The sequence below is a fragment of the Dermatophagoides farinae genome, chromosome 4, assembly GCF_024713945.1.
Source record: "Dermatophagoides farinae isolate YC_2012a chromosome 4, ASM2471394v1, whole genome shotgun sequence".
Lineage (NCBI taxonomy): Eukaryota > Metazoa > Arthropoda > Arachnida > Sarcoptiformes > Pyroglyphidae > Dermatophagoides > Dermatophagoides farinae.
Window position 1 is genome coordinate 1595805 of NC_134680.1, and position 23810 is coordinate 1619614.

Genomic DNA, 23810 nt, shown 5'->3' on the forward strand with positions numbered 1-23810 from the left:
AGTGTGTGTGTGTGTGTGCTTGTTTGTTTGTTTCAAGTTTTTTGGATATTTTTTCTTTCCTCAAAGATTTTGTTGTTGTTGTTGAAATTTTTGACACGATGAGTGTACGGCCAAATTCTGATATCACTAACAATATCTTGCACTAGCGACGGTGGGCCTTCCATTGAATGAAAATAGAAAGAAAAATTTCTCCGGACCCTGGGCCCACTCGGCCCAATGGTAGATCCGCCACTGGAGAGATACATAAATATTTTTTTTCAACGAAAAAAAAAATTTTTTTTCAACACTGTGTGTTCAAATTATTACATATAGAGAAAGAAAAAAAAAATTTCATTTTTGTTTTTGTTTTGCACCGATTCGGATCATTGAATATATCAGTAGTTTAGTTGTTTCAGAAAAAAAAATGTTTTTGTGGGCGGTGTCCACTTTCTTGTTTGTTTGGATGAATATTTCACTTTTAAAGCACTACAATCACATCTGCATTCCGTAATGAGCATCATAATGTGGAAAAAGTGTGCAGGTTTATTTTTGATCCACTCAATAATAATGAATAATAATGGTCCAATAATAATAATAATAATAATGATGATGCGTTTGTTTGTTTGTTTTTTTCTTTCTTTCTTGATGATAATAAACTAGATCCTGGTTGTCAATCCAATTGTGAATACATAGAAACAAAAATAATGGAAAAAAATTGACAATTTTATCTATAATAAACAACAACAGAAAAAAATACTTGCCGTAAATTCAGATGATGATGATGATGATGAGACTTTGGGATTATGAGACTCCAATTTTAGCTCAATCATTATCATTTCACCAGATATAGATTTATATTTCCATTGATGATTATTATCCAAATCATCAACACCAATAACCGATTTTTTTTTGTTTCAGGCTAATTATTCACTTTTTTCTACCTTGTGTGAGGTCTTTAATGTCTTTCAATCATCATCATCATCATCATCATTATTGTCGTTGTCATAGTTGTTGTTTTTTTTTCTTTTCTGAAGATGATTTTCATTGATTATATAAACTCTCATTATAAAAGAAAAAAAAGAAGATATTTATGTGAATTTCTTTATTTAAATGGATGACTACTACACTTAAACACACAAACACACACACATACACAGAGAAAAAAAATCCAATTGAAAATTGGGTTCAACGAACAAAATATCGAATGTGGATGAAGGATGGACAATTACAATAACAATATATCCACAATCGGAGGTAAAAATAAATAGATTTTTTTTTATTCATTTTTATTGACAAACACAACGGGTTTATAGATAATGGTTAGTATTTTTTTTTGGAACAATATTGCCATAATCATTTTCTACTTCGATCAAGATATTTTCATTTCATTTTCGTTTATCTCTTTAGTTATTGATGATGATGATGATGATGAACCTTCAAGGCTTATTAGTTTTATTGTTTTTTTTTTTTTTTTTTTTTTGGTTGCGAATATCTTCTAGCTACTTCTGTTGAAGCTGACTTGTCAGATTATGGCCAAAATATTGCTTAAGATGTGATATTTTTAACAGCATTATCTATTGATGATGATGGTCCAAATATAATCTATTGATTTAGAAAAAGTGATTAATATAATTTGAATTTGTAATCGAAAAACAAAAAATTTGTTCATAATTATTTTTCAAACAAATCACTAGTCTGTTTATGACCTTTAACAATGATGATGATGATGATGATACACAATCGAATTTGTGATGATTTGTATTAGAAAATATTGATATTTTTTTTTGAAAAGCGAAATTTTGCTTTTTTTTATTCAAATAAAAATTACAAAATTTACTAAATTTTTTTCCATTGTTTTATTCTCTGAAATTTCTATATCAATAATGCAGTGGGAATGTATTAGAACGCGAAAAGTATTTTTTACGATCAGTGTGAGTCTGTGTGTGTATATGTGTGTGATCAATCATAATTCCATCCTTCGGGGGCTGTTTAAGCAATTGTTTTTTTTATATTTATTCGATCAATTTACAGTGAGAAATAGAGAGAGAGAGAGGAAGATTCCATACACACAGACAGACAGATTACATTTGAAAAGTATTTAATATGGCCATTATATAATGATAATAATAATCAGAACAGATCAAATCAAATTAGTTTAGTTTAGTTTAGTTTTTTTCAAGCAAGTTTTAATTAAACAAATTCACCTTGAAGCAATGTGAATTTTTTTTCTGGAACTAAAGAAAAGTGTTTTATTTGCACACAAACATACACATGTGAATGATGTGTGTGTGTGTGTGTGTAAGAAACCCAAAAGATGAATCTTTGGCTAATTTAAAAACAAAATCAATTGATGATGTTAATAATGACCATAGCAATGGAAATTCATATGTTTTATAGTGGACATTTTACCTTTGGTAATGTATGTCACCTATTTCGCTATAATCATAATTATTGTTATGATCAAGACTGATATCACATTGAAATCCATCATCATTAACAAAAGAAAAAAACAAGATTTTAATCTCGGATTTCTTTTCATTCATGATGTATGTAATATGCGTTTGCGTGTGTGTGTGTGTGTGTTCATGACAAATTTTTTTTTTCTTATATCTCTCAACAAAAAGATGCAAATCATTGTTTATTTTTTTATATCTTCAAAATAAATAAAAATATTATTTTTTTTTGATGGCTTTAGGCAGCAAAAGCATTACAATATCTATATAGATGAATGATGTCCAGAAAAAAACCCGGGTGGTGTATCATCATCAATGGTCATTTCTTCAATTTCAATTTTATTCAAAATTCAATGATTCAATGATTATGGTCATTTGTTGTTGTTGTTGTTGTTGTTGAGTGATGGGTGAATCCTTTGACCACATACATACATTCACACATCTACATAGACATTTATTTTATTTGCAAAAATTTTTTTTATCATCATCATCATAGTCGATGTCAGCTATTTATAGCAATTTATATTTATTTATTTATTTATATTCGATTTGGACATGGCCAGAAAAAATCTTTGTTATATAATAATGATGATTATATAAGAATAAAAACAGCCGACAAACTCTATATAGTCATTATAGTTTGAATATTTGAATTTTTTTGTTGTTGTTGTTGTTGTTGTTGTAATACATAAACATTTGCCCGTATCCATAAACATTATCCATTATTCATTCATTGAATTCAATCAATTTCATTATGGTTGTAGTGGTGGTCATTTTATTTGAGTTTATATGTTAGTTTATAAAAATTTTGTTATTGTTGGTCATCATCATCATCATTATTATTATTATTATTAGTTTTCATAATTTGTATATCGTTTTTTTTTTGTAGCAATGGTTTGTAGAGAAAACGATTGACAATGTCATAGTTTGAACGATGTCATCATCAAACAATTGAACATTCATCATTAGCATTGAACATGACAATTGACTATTACCATTATATAAATCGTAAATTAAATCTACCTTCAAAAGAATTTAATTTCGATTTTAAAATTACAGAAAAAAAATTCATTAACAACAAACGGAAAAGAAAAATCCAATTGTAAATTTTTCACTTGTAATTTTTTTTTCTGGAATTTATATGAATTTCTTAAAGAAAAAATTCAAGCTTTTGTAATGATGATAGGGGAGAAAAGGGAGAAAGAGAAGGGGAAAAAAGTTTTTCATATTTTTTTTTGTTGTTGAGCAACAAGTTGTTGATAAGAAAAAAAAAGCATTGAAAGTGGTTAAAAATAAAATGTTTGTATTCCATTCATACATTTTTCTCTTGATACAACAACTGAATTGAATTCAAATTATCAAAATAATGATGATGATGATGATGGTTTGAATTGATGATATCTACTTGGGTTTTTTTTCATTTACATTGCCATCGGGACACACATCATCATCCAGATGAATTGAATTGATCGATCGATATTGAAGAATCAATCATTCAAGATCATTTTATAGATGAAAAATGATTGTTGGTCGATCATCATTGCAATGACATTTACATCAATCGATCGATCGAAAATGTAATGAAAAATTTAATTTATTAATGAAAAAAAAACGAATGAAAAGAAAATTAATCAATTCCAAGCAGATTTAGCTTCACCATCGGATGTTGTTAAAGTTTAGTGTATTTGGAACCAACCTATATTAATCAATCAATTATAATCGATCGATGTATTATTAATTTGATTTTTATCCATTGAAAACAAAAACAAATTGGAAAAATTTGTAAACTCGAATCAATTTGAAATTAATTTGTTTCAGGGAGAACGAGAGAACAGGTAGGCAAGTTGCAGAAAAAAAACGACAACAAAAATCTTAATAATCGCGATAAAATATAAACTCAGATTTTTATCAAGGAGTGTAGTTGATCATCATCATCATCAGATGATGATGACCAAAAAAAAAATAATATGATCAATTGCTACTTGATTATTTCAATCACACCTGTTGCTGCTCCTTGTTTTTTTTGTTGTCGGGATTTTTGAATTTTATTTCAATTTTTTTTTTTTTTTTGATTGAATTATTTGTCTGGTTATTATTATTATTTGTCAATATTATTAATAATAAACTATTAGCCAGAGAGAGAGAGAGAGAGTTCATCATACCTGAAAAAAATGTATAATGAATTCAACAACAACATGAAGAAAATCAACATTTTTTTCCTATCGAAACAAAACAAAACAAAAAAATACTGAATGGAATGTTGAATGTGTTGTTTTTGTATGTCAGTCAGCCAGTCAGTCACTAAGTTAGTCGATCATAGACTTAAACTTAGGCTTTTCTTTTGTATTGTTGGCTTGGTTTGGGTTCAGTATCATCATCATCATCATTCAGGTGATAATGTAATATTTTTTTTTCTTCTTCTTCTTCACTGTCTCAGGTGTGTATATACATACAGGTAGCATTTTCTCCTTTCTTCCATCATCATTATCGTTTCGGGTAACACACACACACACACACACACACACAAACACACAGGTCAAAATACTGTTTGTCTGGTAACGGTTCAATAAATTCTTGGCCTGAAAAAAAAAATAAATGAACAACAACAAAAAGAAGCTTAACCATTAATCAAAAAGAGGGGCATCAAATCCAATGACCAAAAAAAACGAGGAAAAAACAGCGAAATTCGGCGGGCTCTTTTTTTCTGGGGATTCATTTGGTTAGTTTTTTTTCGTTGTTATATTTTTTCTTGCTTTCTTTATACATTTATATGAGAAGAAAAGAGAAGAATTTCGCGAATGAAAATCTTTTTTTTTTGTAAAAGAGACGAAAAAAAAATCTGGACAAAAAGAGGTAGCCATCACTATTAGTTGAATAGGTGTGGCAGTAGTAGTTGGAGTAGTAGCGGTAAATATTCATTTGGTACATTTCAGGTTGATGATGATGATGTTTTCCAATATTTGGTTGCGCCAATAAGTTATTTGTGTGTATGTGTGTGTGTGTGTCATATATAAAATCACTTGACATTAACCAAATTGGCTTACATTTTCATTCAGGTCATCGTTTGATCGACTAGTGTGTGTTTTATATAATATATTTACGTACGTCAAAGTGTTAAGTTTGTAATAATTTGTCAAATGTTAGAATTGGAGTTAATCTGTTCGTTGAAAGAAAAATAACGGTAGAAAAAAAAATTGTTCGATTTGATTGACCAACGAATTTTATTACTATATAAATCGGTGGCCGAAACACTGTGTGTGTGTGTGTGTCATGTGTGGCCACCATCATTCGATTTATTTTATCATGTAACAACAACCCTGGACAATCGAATATTTTGATTTGAGAAAAAAAAATATCAAACAAATCACCGAAAAAAAATGTGGCTAAACTTTTAAAAATTTGTTTTTTTCTTTACTCACTGTTACTATTGTTGTTGTTGTTGTTGTTGTTGTTATTAATTATTTCTTTATCATTGTCAACTGGATTTTTTTATCTGGTTTTTTTTCATTATTTACCGTTGAACCTCGTTTGTTGTTTTACGCAAACAACAACAACAACAACAACAACATCAACAAAAAAGCAAAAAAAATGAATTATCAACATTATTATTATCAAAGATTTCAACAATCTTGTATTACCAAAAGAAGAACAATAATAATAAAAAAATCATTATCAAAAATGTTATTCAAATTAATATTATTTACATCGACATTTTGTCTAATATGGCAACAACTACAATTAGTACATGGAAATAATGATCAAAATCAAAATATTACAATGAAAATTTATCATACAAAAAATTATTATACCCATCATCAACAAGAACAACAACAACAACAACAACAACAAAAAGATCAAGATCATCATCGAACAGGTTTGTAAATTAAATTCTAAATGAATGAAATAATTTTATTCTTGTATGAAAATTAGTTGAAAAAGTAAATTAAAAAGATAACAATAAACACTTTTTAGAAAGAATAATTGAATGTATGTGTTTATCAGGTGTAATTGTCACATATTTATACAATTGTCCATTTTATTTATTTTTAAATGATGACAACAAATGATAATTTGACCTGATTGAAATGATTAATTAATTTAATGTTCATGGTATTTTAATGTTCTGACCTAAAGACAATGATAATGAGCGTACATATCCACAATGTCAAAAATGTTGATTACCATTTCAAAATGGCTGTAGGGAAAAATTCCGAAAAAGAAAATCAAATCTCAATCAAAAAAAAGAAGATTAATTGTGTGTTTGGGTGACCGGTTTAATTTTGATTTATAGAACTAGATCATTGATTTTTTTTTGTTCTGTTTCCTGGTATTCACAAATCGACCGATGATAAAAGATTTGATGTACGATGATAGAATAATCATGTTGAAAATCACTGTTTTTTCATTGATTCATTGATATTTTATTATTCATTGGCAATTATTTTATTCAAATTTTTTTAAATAAAATAAGTAAAAATAATCAATGGATGAAATGTGAATAGGCACACACACACACACTGGAGGCACAAATGATGATTGATTTAATTCAATGAATTATTATTTTTTTTTTTGAATCATCATCGATCAATCTTTATTTTTGCCATCGTGATGAAAATCATAACCATTGTGTGTTTTTTGTTTATTATGCATTTTTAACCGTAAAAACATACAAAATGAATGAATAAAAAGATCAAATGTCAAGAACTAAATCGGTGTTGAAATCTTGCTGTAATAGTTAATCAGTGAACAGGATTAATGAAATGAACGAATGAATAAATTAAAAATTCTTTTATTTGATTTTAAATTCATTATTTTGAGTGAAATTGGTTCTAATTTGATTGAAAAATTCCAAATAAATTTCAAACAAACATTGTGTGCGTGTACGGTGTTCATCAAATGTGCATAGATATTCAAATGTCAATAGTTTGGCAGGTCAACTTTTTTTTCGGTTATTTTTCCTTACAATTTATCAGGTTAATAATCTTGAAAGAAAAAATTCTTGACCATTTTAAGTGTTAAACATTTATTTTCATCATCATCATAATAAATCGAATCCATTTATCATTATTTTGATTGTTTGATCAAACTCTATCGATTTGTTGTTGATGATGATGATGATGATTTGATTGAGATTTTTTTTTCAATCGATTCAACCAATGACAACTATTCAACATTATGTGATCAATTGAATGAATGAAAGAACATTATTCACACAAGTTTTTTCTATGTGAATGACAGTACCAAAAATCGATAAATCGGTCAATCGATCGATTATTGAACCAACATTCCATGGCCAATCATCATCATCATCATCGTATTGAATCAAAAATAATAAGATAAATAGAAAAAAACGAACATCTATTGATGTGATGTCTATATGATGAATGTATGTATTGAACATTTATTTGATCAAATACAAATTCGAATGGTCATTCATATTCAAAGAGTAGGTCATTGATGATGATGATGATGATTGTGGTCATCATTTTGGGTTAAGAAGGATTTCAACAACAACTCAACCAGCCAAAAATTGATGTTTAAATTTGACAAACAAAAAAAAAATAGTTATTTTTGTCGAGAAAAAAAAATGTCGGCATCAATTTCAGAATAAATAAGAAAATTCACCAAAAAGTATTTATTCATATCATCCAAATGATTTGGTAATTAATCAATTAAACAATTATCCATTCGATGACGATCATTTTATCATCAAATTACTTTCTCAATGCGACATTCTAAGTGTTAACAAAGCTATCAGAAATAAAAAGTGCACATAACTGGTTACTGGTATAGTACATTATTATTATTTAGAGCAATTTCAATATGACAAAATAATAACCAGAAAAAAAAATTCATCAAGATTAACATAGATGTTGGGATAGATAGATTTGAGATAAGTTGTTTTTTTTCCAATGATCATCATTATCATCATAGTGTTCACATTTTTTTTATGTGTGTCTAATTTTCACTAAAATATAGGGAATAGTATAATGACAATGAGAAAAGTCAAAAATAGGGTTAAATCTTTTTGTATTTTTTTTTTTTTATTTTCTTCAATAGATTATCATTATTATTGTTCACTCAATTAACTATCTATCTATCTATCTATCTATCTAACACACTCATTCACTATCTATCTAAATCTACATTATCTAATCTGTGAATGTATATTATGTGTGTGTGTGTGTATGCATATTTCTGCAAATCAAGAGTAACCTTTTTTTTCTCTCTTATTTCATTCACACATACACACACACACACACAAATAGCAAAAGAAATATATAATATAATATATGAAATGATAATAATGATGAACGAATAATGAATATTTCTTTTTTTTTCATTTCTTTATATATTTTTTTTTTTTTTGCTACCTGTAAAATAACCATAATAATAATAATAATATAATGTAGGTTATCTACATTCGCATCAACAACAACATAATCATTCACCACCAACAACAACAACCGGTATTAATATTAATAATAATAATGGCGAAGGTGGTAGTAGTAGTAGTAGTAGCATTAATAATAATAATAATATGATGATAATGGATCAACAACAACAGGTAGCCAACATCAATAGCCAGAAGGATAATAATAATCATCAACATCATCATATTAAAACTATTTTACCATCATCACCATCATCACAATTACAATCAACATCATCGGGATTTATACCGATTGCCAAACCAACAATAATATCCACCTCTTCGTCAAACAATAATGAAAGAAATGCCAATAATCTTTTACAACAACAACATAATCCTCTTCATTTAAATCATCATCATCATCATCATCATCATGATTATAATGATAATCAACACCAACATCATCATCATCAAATTCATCATAATAATCATCCATATCAACAACAGGTTTTAATTGTTTTTCTTTTCTTTTTTTCATGCATATATACACACCACATACACACACACACACACACATTTTTCCATTCATTCATTCATTCATGAATTAAATTGAACAAGATAAAAAAAATGAATGAATGAAATTTATAACAACGAAAAAAAAAATCGAATAAGAAGTTTTATAGAGAGAGAGAGAGAGAGAGAGAGAGAGAGAGAGAGAGATGACATACAGACATTCACGCATACAGATCAAGATTTTAAGAGAAAGAAAATGGTCTTGGATAATTTAAATTGAAGAATCTTGATTTATTCATTTAACACATACACACAAGGACAATCTTGATTGTTAATTCTTAGAGATTATATAATTAATCGGTAATGAACAGCAACGACAACAACAACAACAAATAGAAAATGAAATGTAATGGAAATTAAACTAAAACTTTAACTAAACTAAATAGATCGAACGGAATGTGTGTGTGTGTGTGTGTGAAAATAACAACAAACGAAGAAGAAGAAGAAGAGGAATTTTGAAAATAAATGTTAATGGCCATACAGAAAAAAAACCGTTTGTTGTATCTATTTTTAGTAGTCATCATTTGAAAAAAAAAGAAAAAAGAGATTCATATATAGTTAGTTCAGCCTGTTGTTATTTGATTGAAATGAATCAAATATTATATCGGTTTCTATTCTCTCTCTCTCTTTATCTTTCTAAAAAATTTCTTGAATCACGAAATTTTGTTTCTGTTGTTGTTATTGTTATTATGTTAGTCATTGGGTTTCAGGTTCATGCATGCATGCAATGTATTCATTTGAATGTAATATTATTACATAACATATATATATAAACATACACACCTTATATTATAGTGATGAATATTATTACGGTTCATTTACTAATGGCACCAATTTTTCTTTTTTAAATCTGGTTTTTTTTCTATTTTTCTCATTTTTCAACAAAAAAAATAGGATCAAACTTCGGATATGAATAGCATTAATCCTGTATATCATGATGGCAGTAATAGTGTTAATAATAATAATGGTGATCAATCATTATATCATTCACATCATCCACATTCACATCATTCACAGATACAACCATCAGCATCTGAATTACAGGCAAAAAATGCTGATGAATTATTTAAAGAATTTGCTGCCGGTTATAGTAATTTAAATGGTATGGATAATTTTTTTGAAGAATCTTCTTCATCATCAAATGAAAGACCTGAAACGATTGGTGGTGGTGGCCATCATTTTTTAAAAACATCATATCCATCAATCAATCAAGATGGTAGTGGTGTCAGTAATGTTGGAATATCTAAATATATGGCTACAAATGGTGTCGGTGATGATGTAATGACATCATCGAATGATAGTCCAATGATTTCTTCCGATTCAGATATTGGTGGTGGTCATTATACAAAATCATCACCATCATCTTCATCATCATCACAGCCTTATTCGATGTATAGTACTGAAGATAATCATCAAATGTATCCACCATCGATTAGTCATCATCATCATCATCCTCATCATCATCATACGACAACAACTGATTTTCATTCAACGAATGATCATCAAGGAAATGATAATGATATGCATAATCTAATGAGTTCATTATCATCAAATGATGGTGGTTCTAGCTATATAAAGAATGCTATTATGAATGAATTCTCCAATCTTAGTCCAGCTGATTTTGGTTCATTCTCCGATATGTCACCATCAATGAATAATGGTGTTGGTGATAATAACGGTGTTGGTAATAGTATGAATCCAATAAACGGTATAGCTGGATTTCAACCAGCACCGGAAGGAGGACAGTTACCGGCACCACCAGGTTATAAACATGTTGGCTATATAACAATACCGGCTGGCGCTGCAAATCTACCAAATATGATATCACGACCACCGAATGGACTACCAATCATACGTCCTATATCACAATCACAATCATCATCGAATGGCGGTAACCAAAAAGATAAAAATAAAGATGGCAAAAAAATTCAGGATCAAAAAATGTCCGAATCAAAACCAGTACGAAGTTTATTGAGTAAATTAAATCCATTGAATATGTTACGGCGATTACGACAACGACGTGAACGACGACAAACAACTGATGCCAGTAGTACAAATGATTATATGCCATCATATCAATCGGCAAAATACGGACATGGAAATTATCATACTATGGCAAGTAATTCTTATCCATCAATGTCATATCCAACCGGATATAGTAGCCTATCCGGTTTAGGCGGAATGTCCGGTCTTGGTGGAATGTATGCAGCAATGAGTAGTATGTCATCACCATTATATATGCCATATGGTTATACTGGTGGTTATGGTACAAGTGCATATGGTGGTTATAGTGCTTCTCCTTATATTCGTAATCCAGCAGCAGATATGAATTATGCAGCAACTGCTCAATCAGCAATGGCATTACCAATGATGATGCCTATGGCCGGTTATGGTGCCGCATATCCACCATTAGGTTTAGCTGCTTATGGTGCATACGGTGCTTATCCGGGTGGTCAACATCCAGGTATGGTTCAACAATCAGCCGCTTCATCATCATCAGGTTCATCATCTGGCTCGTCATCTGGATCATCATCTGGTTCATCAACAAATGATCAGGTTAGTTCAGCATTGGCTGGACAAACATTGCCTGGTGGTATCAATCTATCTGATCTACTCAAAGATGAAGAAGAGGAAGAACCATCAAAATTCAAAAAATTTATTAGTTATCTAAATCCAGTGAATGTATTTAAACGTTTCCGTAATAATACATCAGGTGATGAACGTAAACGAATGGGACTACATCGTAAAAGACGTCAAATTGATCTCTATGAATTGATCGATCATGATACGATCAGAAAATATCGTCTACATAAACGTGATGCAAATATCAATAATAATGATGATGATGATATCGGTAATCTTGATGATCAAAGAGATAATTTAACAATCGATGATTTTGATCATAACAACAACAACGTAACATCAATTACTAATAATGATAAAAATAATACTGATGGTGATAATGATCAACCGGAAACAGAATTCCTAACACATTTGGATACAATACCAAAAGTATCACATGATTCATGGCGTCAAATAAAATCATCACAATCATCGATGAAACGATCAAAAATGCCATCAATGGGTAGTCGAAATTTTGAATTAATTCGTGGTGGTACATATCGTGGTAATAGTAATATCGGTGGCAGTAGTAGCAGTAGTATTGATAGTAGCAATATTGGATATCGATCAACAATAATGGATGAAAATTTGGATGAAAATTTCGATTCCGATAATAATAATCATCATAATCATAATCATCAGAATAGTTCACCATTAATAACTGATCAATTGATTCAATTCAATAATAATAATAATAATAATGTACAACCAGAATTGATGGGATTTCAAGGTTTTAATCATCATAATCATCTATCATTTCATCATCCATTTTTAGCTAAATCTGAAAAATCGGCTAAACATTTAACAGATAATAATAATAATAATGGTGATGAAGATAATAAACAAACAAATAATAATAATGATGGCCAGCTATTAATAAGTGGTGATCATGATTATGATGATGATCGCCATACATCTTGAAATTTTTTTTGTTCTCTCTCTCTCTCTGTTTCCTTTTAGGCTCAACTAAACGGTGTTTTTTTCTTTTGTTAATTTTTTAATCAATTTCATTTTGAATCAATTAAAATCAATTGATCAGATGATTTAATTCAAAATTTTGACGAAAAAAAAACCAGAAAAAAAACAACAACAAAACAAAACGAAACAATATTTATCCAGAATGTTAATTCCAGAAATTTTCAACATTTCTTCCATATTGAATTGCAATCACACAATCATTATAATTAGTCAATTTTACACATTTATAACCATAATATATACACCATTTACATATATACACAAACACACAATTTTTTTTTATTCTATTGATATTTTCAAATTCTCAAATTTTTTTTCCTTAAAAAAATTCTTTTCATCTTCAAAAAAAAATCAAAATCAAGATGTGTACATAATAATCAACAACAACAATACTATTAGAAGTGGAACAATGACAAAAACTTTGAAGATTTTTTTTTCATCATTTTTTTACATTAATCATATCAGATGATTTTTTTTTCAAATCTCAAACAAACAATTTACATTGCTCATCCATTCGATTTTTTTTCCAATTTTGATCATCATCATCATCATCATCATCAACATCTTTGTCAATTGTGTGTGTGTGTGTATGTCTCACAAGGAAAAGTCATGAAGGTTATACCTTCCATCCATTTTTTTTCATTCTTGTTCATTCTTTTCTCACATTTTTATTCATCGTTTTTTTCTGAAACATTTTTTTTCAATTCAATTTCTAATTCTTTTGATATTTATTATTTAAACTTTTTTCTCCAATTGCTGGATAAATTATTTCAAATGAAATTTATTGATTTTTTTTTTCCACACTCAAATACACCAACACCAACACGAAACAAACATGAAATCCTTATTAAACCATATTGTTTCAAACTAACATACACTACACGACAAACACAACTGTCAACAGAACTTCTTTGATTTTTTTTCATCTCAAATTCTACAACCAAAAAAAAAACGACAATTTGCTTTTTTTTACCTTTCCAAAATTTCAATTATTATGTCATTCATGATAAACGCTCAAAATATATAAATCATCATCTACTTAATATTCAATTTGAATTTTTTTCCACTCTCACTTCTCATTTTTTTTCTATGATTTATTCATTCATATTTTTCTTTTTGATATTCTGAACTAATCTCATCATCGTCTTCATCATCATCATCATCATCATTTTTTTCATTTCACTTTTTTTTTGATTGCATAAAAATTATATTTTTTTTTACCATAAATATTGAAATTATATATTTGAAAATTTGATTATGAAATAAAAATCATCATTTTTTTAAAAGAAAAAAAAATTGATAAAATTTGAAATGCGAAAAATTTTGCGCCAAACTTTTAATTCAAAACTAATATACTGCCATCTATCCTTTTTAAAATTAGTTACAAGTATGCACATGCGTAAATTATTGCATACTCAATTGAGCGACGTTTTTTTCTGTGTATATTTTCCTCTTCCGTTGTTTGCTCGCTTCTTTCACTCACTCACTCACTCACTCATTCACTCATTGACGAAAACACACACGTGGTTTTTCAGTTGTATTGTTCTCAAATCTCCGAAAAAATTATCATTTCTGAGCTAAGGCAAAAAAATTTTTTTTTTTTTGCAACTTTACACACGAATCCACATTTGAAAAAAAATATTTTTTTTGATTTCATCTTTAAAAATTTCAAATCGACAACCGAAAAATGTCTATCAACGAACTTGCTTGTGTATATGCTTCATTGATCCTTCAGGATGATGATGTGGCTATCACTTCGGAAAAAATCCAAACAATTTTGAAAACAGCCAACGTTGATGTTGAACCATATTGGCCCGGTTTATTCGCCAAAGCATTGGAAAATATCGATGTCAAAGGTTTGATTACAAATGTTGGATCGGGTGTTGGTGGTGCACCGGCAGCTGCTGGTGTTGGTGGTGCCGTATCTGCCGCTGCTGCAGGAGGTGATGGAGCCGCAGCTGATGATGCTAAAGATAAGAAAAAGGAAAAAGAAGCCGAACCAGAATCCGAAGAAGATGATGATATGGGTTTCGGTCTTTTTGATTAAAACATTTTTGTTTATTGAACTAACAACAACCAATCCCGTATTTTGATTTTGATCTAATAAAAAACATTCAAAAACAACATTTTTAAAAAACTTTTTCTTTATATTTTGTCAAATAAAGACAAAAATTAATTTTTAATTTTCTTTTGTTTTTTGTTCCAAATCCATTGATTATATATAGCATATATAATTTGCACGAACCAAAAATATTAGTCTTTTGCTAATATTGCTAACAAGAAAAAATAGTGAAATCAATTGACTGTATTTCATCAGAAATTTAAAATGATGACGATGTTTTGTTTGTTTGTTTCTTTCTTTCTTTTTTTCGGTTATCATAAATCACACCATCACAAATAAACGACCGAATATATCGATATATATTTTGTATAATGATATGATTATATGTGGAAATATGTATGGTGTGTGACAAAATTAAAATCAAAACCAAATATTATACTATATATCGTCAAACACACATTGACCGGCACACATTGTACATAACCAAATAAATAGGATTTTTTTTTGGGCACACATTCGTCACCGAATATGATAAGTTCGAATGAAATTTTCAAATGATGATGATGATGATGATGATGATGATGATGATGAATATAAAAAGCCAATGGTTTGAATAGTTTTTTGATCAATTCAATTTGAATTCATAGAAATTCAGCATCTTTGTCGAGAACAAGAAAAAAAAGAAGAAAAGAAAAAATGGCTACAAGTTTTGTCGTTGATCGTGAAAATCTTAAACAACGTCTTACAACCTTACAGTATAATGTAACACAAAATGGAAATACCGAAGAGTAAGTTGTGTTTTTCAAATTATTATTAATTGTTTTAATTTAATCTTTCTTTTTTAATCTATCAATCAATCAATAGACCATTTACAGGTAAATATAATAATTTCGATGAAGGTGGAATATATTCCTGTATTGTATGTGAACAACAATTATTTACATCGGAAACCAAATATGATTCTGGTTGTGGTTGGCCGGCATTTTTCGATTCATTAGATATGAATAAACTTTGTTTTAAACCGGATTATAAGAAAGCACCACGTATACGTACAGAAATTACCTGTGCAAGATGTGATGCACATTTAGGTCATCTATTTGAAAATGGTCCAAAACCAACCGGTAAACGTTTCTGTATCAATTCAGCATCATTGAAATTTCAATGTTTTCCACAGCGATCCTAGCTAGATAATAATTTCTTTCGTTAATTTTAATGACAATAGTTTTTTTTTTAATTTTGTAAAAAAACACCACCAACACTGCTACATATTTCACACGACCATCATCGGTTTTTTCTTGATTGATTAAATAAAGCATAATATCGTTAAATTTTTCGTTTTTTCTCTCCAAGAAACTTTTTCTGTTTAGTTACCAAGCGTAAATCCTTATTGTGGACTTTGGATTCGTCTTCATTTTTTTTGCGTTCTCGACGTTTGTTTTTTGTTTGGATGTTCACCTAATTGTACGCTAAAGTTGAGATTCACAGAAAACGAAAAAAAAAACAAAATTCACAATTTCATATCCATTGATTTGAAATAAAATTAAACGATTTATAAGAAAGAGTTATCTTATTCCATTAGAGATCAATGGTAAAAAAAAATTGAGATCAAGGATACGGAGAAAAATTAAAAGAAAAAATTGATTTAGAACGTTTGAAAAAATGAAATAAAATTCGGCTAGATTTTCCCATAAACATTTCTTTGGTAATCATTGAAATGTTGTTGGTTAATTTTATCGGAAAGTTTTTTCCATCCAAAACACGAATCACGTGGATCAATTTAGAATCAAATTTCCCTTGTTGGCTTTATTTATTTATTTTTTGATTGTTTATATGATAAATAAAATTACGGGACCAATCCAGTTTGATTTAGTTTATTAACAATCGATATATACTATCATGTCAACGATCAAAAGCCATGTTCGATGTTTAACATTCAATGATCCATTTTTATTGGCTGGTTTGTTTTCATTATTATTTTCATTTTTATTCGATCATTGAACTTTTGAAATATGATAATTTATTGAATTTTATTTTTATTTTTATTATATTAGGTATCGGTTCGTTTGTATTTATCTGGTATCGTAATGATAAACATATATTCCATTTTATTCGTTCAATTTCATTCAAGATGAAACAGAATATAATTGGTATTAGATTCATCAATACGGATATTATTGATCGCAATGATCAAACGAAAATTGAACATCAACTTATTATTTATTCAATTCATTACATTTATTATTGTTCAATACATTTTGAAATGAACGATGTAAATAATTTAGAATTTATTATCAATGCAAAATATATTAATCAATATATGATACTTGATTTAATCAACGATACGACCAATAATGAATCGATAATTATGATAAATGCACGAAATGAAGTGGTCATACAACGAAATCTTAAACAAAACCAATGCAACAACAGCAAACAATATTTTAATCACCATATTTTTGGTCCACAAAAATGTATTCTTTATTCGGCAAAAATTCTTGAATCGTCATTGAATGAAAATTATATAATCATAGCATCTGGAACGGTATTCACTCAGATTTTAATATGGTCCATTGTGTTTCAAACAGATGATTCAAAATCGGATGAGAAACCATTAGTGCAAGAGCTACAAACATTACATGGCCATGATGGTGTTATTTTTTCCATCGATTATAATTCGAAGCTTAACATTCTAGTTACCGCTTCGGATGATCGAAGTATTCGCGTATATGGAGTAATTCTTGTAATTTTCAATCACAATCAAAGAATCGTCTATCTATATGGAAAATGAATCGATTTCAATTGACACATACATATTATGGACATGAAGCTCGTATATGGCGTGTAATGATTGTAGCCGCCACTAACACCATAACAGATTCTTCCATGTGTATATCCGTTGGCGAAGATTCATCATTAATCATATGGTCATTACACGAACCATTTGGAATGTTAAGACGGAAACGTTTCGCACGAAATAACCGAATCTGGAGCCTATGTACAACCGATGATCAAATTATTTGTGGTGGTAGTGATGGTTCCATACAATTCACATGTATTGAAGATATTTTGCAATTAAATCGATTCAAAACATTCGAATGGAGCCGAAAATTATCCTCTGTGAAAGCTATATCATTTTTACGATCAAACATATCAAACACTTTACATACTTTAACTGCTTGTGTTAAAGGTGAAATTTTTATCTGTGATAATAATGATGTCATCTCTACCATCTCTATTGATCAGCATCAAGAATATAATCTTGATGAAATTTTTGGTAATTATATAAAAATGGCAGCCAATCATAGCAGAAATATGGTTGTGATCGGTTCGATATTCGGTCATTTAGGTGTGATCAGAATGATTCCCAATTCAATGGTTGTCAAACTAGTCTATCTGGAAAAAATGTTCGAAAAGAAAATAATTGATATTAGTTTTATCGATGATGATGATCGATTAATGATCTGTTTACTTGATGGTTTAGTGAAAATTGTTCAGATTTATGATGATGAAAATTGCAATTGCAGATTAAACATTGGCCAACAAGATTATCGATTACCTAACAGTAAACACCAATGGTGTTCATGTGGACTTTTATACAAAAATCTATTCATCATTGGTGATTATTCGGGTAACATTTTATCATATTGGTCTGATGAATCGGAACCATTCCAAAAATTATGGCATATTCATGGTCAAAATGGTGTGACCTGTATTAGACGACAGTCAAAATCTCGATTTGTTTATTCTAGTGGTCGAAATGGACGCATCATTGAATATATAATGATTGAAGATGATTTCGGTGATAAAGTTGTCGATTTTCGTAAACTACGAACGTATGCATCATTTTATGATGTTGAATGGATTTGTGGATTTGAATTCGATAGCCGAACAGAGAGGCCAAGTTTTGTTTACGGATTTAATTGGCGTAAATTTATCGTCTGGAATATTGACAACGATCAAACCGTTTTGTTTGAAGAAGATTGTGGTGGGGGTCATCGATCATTCGACGTTTTCATTGAACCATTCGATGATGATGAAGACGGATTAATACGAATTGAATTTAGCTTCAGTAAATCGAATACAATGAAACAGGTTGGCCGTATTTGTCATCATTCACCACTATCGAAATCCAAATTGTGTTTCTCTTCAATACCACGAAAGATTAATTGCTGTACACAAATGATTATCGATCAATCAGTTTATTTTATGATTGCCGGTGAAGATCGATCAATTCAAGTGATTGGTTATGAAAAAAGTAAAAAAGAAAATCACTTCAATCTTATTGAAGTTTTACATGCTCATATTGCTACAGTGAATGCCATCAGATGTTTGTCAAACAACGATACGATAAATAATATGACATATGCTATTTCGGTTGGTAGTCGATCACAAATGATTATATGGCGATTTTGGCATGATGATGATCATCAACGATTAATTTGTGAAGAAAAATCTGTGAATTTTCTCGGTCTTTTCAATAAACAGTTAGAATTTGAAACTAAAATTCGCAAAACTGATAATGATGATAAACTTCTTGAATTAGATGTCCGTTATATGGACGTTGATTTCATACGACTCAAATCAGATGAAAATCCAGATAATGTTCAATTCCAAATAGTTGTTGCCTGTTCTGATGCTTCATTTCGGATATTCAATTATTGTGAATATCGAAATAAAATTGAAATTCAACATAAAATTCAATGGGGCAATTCTTGTCTGTTGAAATGTCGAATTTTACTTCGAAACGATTACCTTTCATCATCACCACTAGATGACAGCAATATTACTGCGGTTACAACAAACGATGGTTATATTCATTTATGTTCAATCAATTCAATCAATCAATATTCAATCAACAAAAAAAATAATAATAATGATGATGATGATGATTATCATCGTTTATTATCACGACAAATTCATCGATCCAGTATCTGTGCATTTGATTGGATGTTAATTAATAATGGTAAGTTGTTTTTCATATTCTTCGTTAATTAATTAATCGTTTTGTATTTTTATTTTTAAATAGAAATTTTAATGATTGCAACCGGTGGTGATGATAATCGAATGATCATAACATTGATTAATGTTTATTTTGTTGATGTCGTTAATCAAAGTAGCAATCGTCAGCAGCAGCAAGTTAGATTAAATTTTTTACGATCATTCAGCCAACAGATCTCAGGCCATACATGTCAAATAACAGGTTTGTTTTGTCATTATACTACTAAGCAGGGTCTATTTGTGTTTTGATTAATTTATTTGCTCAATCAATCAATCGATCGATTTATTTGTCATTTTATTTTATGCTTATTCATTCATTCTTTGCTTATATACATTTTTTATATATATATTCTATTAGATGTAAAGTTTACAAATGAAAATGATTATCGCAATTTGATAAGCATTTCGATCGATCAACAAATGATTTGCTGGCGTATACATATTGCCGATAATGATGATGATGATGGTGATAAAATTCCAAATACAAAAATCATTGAATCAAACAAAACGATCGATTCAATTATATCGATTGATCGACAATTAATATCCATTGCTGATGTTTCATCATTTTGTCGTTTGTTTATCGATCATTGGAATAATAATAATGATAATAATAAAAGGTTCGTTTTTACATTGTTACTTGACACGTTTTGTTTCTGATTTCTTTTCTTTTACAATTTTCAGCACTGATCAAATAGAAACATCAAATTGGCTGATTTGTGGTGATGGATTTCAATTGATACGTATGAATGGCAAAAAAAATCGTTCCATTTTGATTGAATAATATTTTTGCAAGGATTTCCGGTTCAAAATCAATTCACAATGTAGTAGTATTTCAGATATATGGCACTCGAGGCGATCAATTCATGATGATGATCAATTGATGATGATAATAAATCCAAAAAAAAGAAAGAATTCAATATTAAATGCAAATAGAATTATGAATAGTATTTTTTGGCCAATAACAATATCATTTCACGTGAAACATAAACCTGTAACGACCATCAACAACAAAAAAAACGTGGTTTTATTCTCAATGTGTGAATCACATCATCATCATTGCTTGGGTAAATGGCCGCCGTAGGCATAATGGGAATATTTTTTATGTCAATCATCAATTGATCGAACGACGAATAGACAAGCAAATCATACATCACCAGATGAGAGGGAGAGAGAGCGAGATTAATTTTCACTTTGCAAATATTATATATGGTCTATAAAAAAAAATATTGTGATCGAAATGTTGTTCAACAAAAAAAAAATGATGATGATGATGATGGCCCAAAGGTAAACATTAACAACGATGACGCACACACACACGTGTGTGCTTTACAAGATTTTTTCAACGAATAAATAAGTTTTAGATTCATTTCTTGCCTTATCCACACACACACACACACATGGACAGAATCCATTTATCATTTTGAAAAAAATTGTGTGATAAAGTTGACTACATAAAAAACATTGCCTTTTTCTCATTCAACTTTGACTTTCGACATTTTACTCTCGATCACACCGTCATCGTCGTCGTCGAGAGAAAGATGTTAATTTTTTCATCATCATCAAGCTGATAATTATTGCATATTTTTTTCTAAAGTGATGGGCGTAGTTTTTTCTAAAAAAAATTTTTAAATATTTTTTTCCAGTGCAAAAAACTACACACACACACACTGACTTAAGCTTTGTATGATTCATATGATTTTTTTTTATGAAGAAAAATTATGTGTAAAGATTGTTTTTCTTTCTTTTTTTTTTTGATAAATTAACAATTGAGCCAAGCAAGCTTTTTTTGACTTTTTTTTTTGAATAAATAAATAAATAATTATTTGCGAAATGCAAATGGCAACCCAAAAATGATCATGATCATGATCATCATCAACGAGGCTAATCCATATAATTCTTTACAATTTTCATTATTCATCAAGGAATTTTTCCATTCACACTTTCTATACAAATCTCGCCAACACAACACCTTACCCATTGCATGTGTGAATGAAACAAAAAAAAGAATGGATTTAGAATCTGCAATCATCATTGACTTGTTTTTTTGCGGAGGGGAGGCGAGAGGGGAAGAAATAAATTATTTCCAACAAAAAAAAACAATACAAAATTTAAGGATGTCAAAAAAAACCAAACAAGCCAGCCATTCATTTTTCCAAATATTACAATTCTCAACAGAAAATGAAAAAAAAAAACAAAAACCAGCAAATAAATGTAAAAACAAGACACATAAGATAAACAGATGAACCACAGTGAAACATATTCATCCATCCATCGATTTATCCACTAAATACATACATACACACACACACACACATAGCAGTCTATACAAACAAAAAAAAATTTCAATAGCTTTCACTAATGATGATGATATCGATATTTGAAATTATGCCATTATAAGTGTGTAGAAAGAGAGAGAAAAAAAAACAACCGATTTATGATTATTATGACGTTGTTGTTGTTGTTTGTTTGTTTGTTATTTGATTTTTTTTAGACAAGATTTAATAGCTAAATGTATGTATGGTGTGTGTGTGTGTGTGTGTGTGTGTGTGTGGGTAATATTACAAGAATCATCATCTTGTAATATATAACAACGACTCTTATGTTTTGCAATAATGATGGCGATGATGATGATGATCGTCATTAAATTACATTATTATTATTATTATTACCAAAATTTGATTTGATTGGATTCTTTTTTTTTTTGACTGGATTCATTCCATTATTATTATTTTAGGAGAATTTCCTTTCTTGTATTTTGTTTGTCTGTGTTGGTGGGTGGGAGGATGCTACTGGTTTGGCTGTTTCTTTTTCACTCAATTGTTTGTTATTATTTATTTACTGTTGTACTTGAGTGTTTTTTTTTTGTCTATTTTATTTGGGATGATGAGGAAATTTATCTTTCAAACATAAGAATATGGAAAGAAAAAAAAAGTAGGAGGCCAAAGAGAACAAGAAAATCAGAAAAGAATTTGAACCAGGCAGACAAAAATTGTGTGTGTGTGTGTGTGTGTGTGTGTGTATGTTACATTTGATCCATTTTCATTTCCATTTCGTTCTTTTTTTGGCTTCTCTTATTCTTATGAAATTCATTGAATTTCTTTCCGACCTAAAACTTTGATGATGTTTTTTTTTAGCTTTTTGAATTTTCTCACATCTTCTTCAACACTTTATATAGAGATAAAAATATTCTTTTAAAAAAATCAAGGATGCGATCAGATGGAACAGTGTGTTATTGAGTAATAAATAAAACAACAACTAAATCAGAAAAAAAAGACTTTATAGTATGAATCAATGGATGAATGACGAAAATGAAAATAAAAAAAAGTAATAATTCCATCATTATTGACGATAGATGGAGAATTTCCAATGTACAGAATTCAGATTCTATAACCATCATCATCACACCGGTGAGAATTGTGTGCTGTATATTTTTTTATTGCATTTTCTTTGTTTCGTTCATTCGTTTTGCTAGTTTCCATCTGTTCTAAACACACAAAATTCACTATAGAAATCTACGAATTACAGCTGCATCAATTTTTTCTTTGCCCTGTTTTACCCGTAAAAAATCCGGTTATTGAAGATTTTATTTCTTTTTTTTCTATCAGATTTCAAGTTTTTTGATGAAAAACAAAATTAAAAAAAAACACCAGAAAAACCTTTAACAAATAAACCTGGATCATGGAATGGATCTCCAGGTTCTGTATCAATAAATAGTTATTGTTACAAATTTTTTGTTTCATTTTTCATCAGTACAGTGTAATGTTTACCG

The 23810-nt window shown here is 29.0% G+C and overlaps 4 protein-coding genes and 1 long non-coding RNA gene across 5 annotated transcripts; 4 read left to right on the top strand and 1 right to left on the bottom strand.

The window, feature by feature from the left end:
• Positions 1 to 5476: 5476 nt before the first annotated feature.
• On the top strand, positions 5477 to 14274 carry LOC142597517 (uncharacterized). The gene is made up of 3 exons (XM_075730843.1): positions 5477 to 6306; positions 8846 to 9312; positions 10273 to 14274. The coding sequence occupies exons 1-3, from the start codon at positions 6021 to 6023 to the stop codon at positions 12919 to 12921; spliced, it is 3402 nt and encodes a 1133-aa protein (XP_075586958.1). The 5' UTR covers positions 5477 to 6020; the 3' UTR covers positions 12922 to 14274.
• Positions 14275 to 14457: 183 nt separating this feature from the next.
• On the top strand, positions 14458 to 15161 carry RpLP1 (Ribosomal protein LP1). Its single transcript, XM_047053792.2, has one exon. The coding sequence runs from the start codon at positions 14666 to 14668 to the stop codon at positions 15023 to 15025; it is 360 nt and encodes a 119-aa protein (XP_046909748.1). The 5' UTR covers positions 14458 to 14665; the 3' UTR covers positions 15026 to 15161.
• A 402-nt stretch (positions 15162 to 15563) lies between these two features.
• On the top strand, positions 15564 to 16368 carry SelR (methionine sulfoxide reductase SelR). The gene is made up of 2 exons (XM_047052231.2): positions 15564 to 15828; positions 15905 to 16368. The coding sequence occupies exons 1-2, from the start codon at positions 15737 to 15739 to the stop codon at positions 16221 to 16223; spliced, it is 411 nt and encodes a 136-aa protein (XP_046908187.1). The 5' UTR covers positions 15564 to 15736; the 3' UTR covers positions 16224 to 16368.
• Positions 16288 to 16705, bottom strand: LOC142597483 (uncharacterized). Its single transcript, XR_012832203.1, has 2 exons — positions 16412 to 16705; positions 16288 to 16334 (listed from the first exon to the last, which is right to left on the bottom strand). It is a non-coding gene; the product is annotated as an uncharacterized LOC142597483 (long non-coding RNA).
• A 104-nt stretch (positions 16706 to 16809) lies between these two features.
• Positions 16810 to 21892, top strand: LOC142597505 (tRNA (34-2'-O)-methyltransferase regulator WDR6). The gene is given in 6 exon segments (XM_075730762.1): positions 16810 to 16997; positions 17092 to 17759; positions 17762 to 20003; positions 20067 to 20240; positions 20397 to 20658; positions 20723 to 21892. Coding segments are annotated over 6 exon segments (3507 nt in total). The 5' UTR covers positions 16810 to 16936; the 3' UTR covers positions 20823 to 21892.
• The last annotated feature ends 1918 nt before the right edge of the window (positions 21893 to 23810 follow it).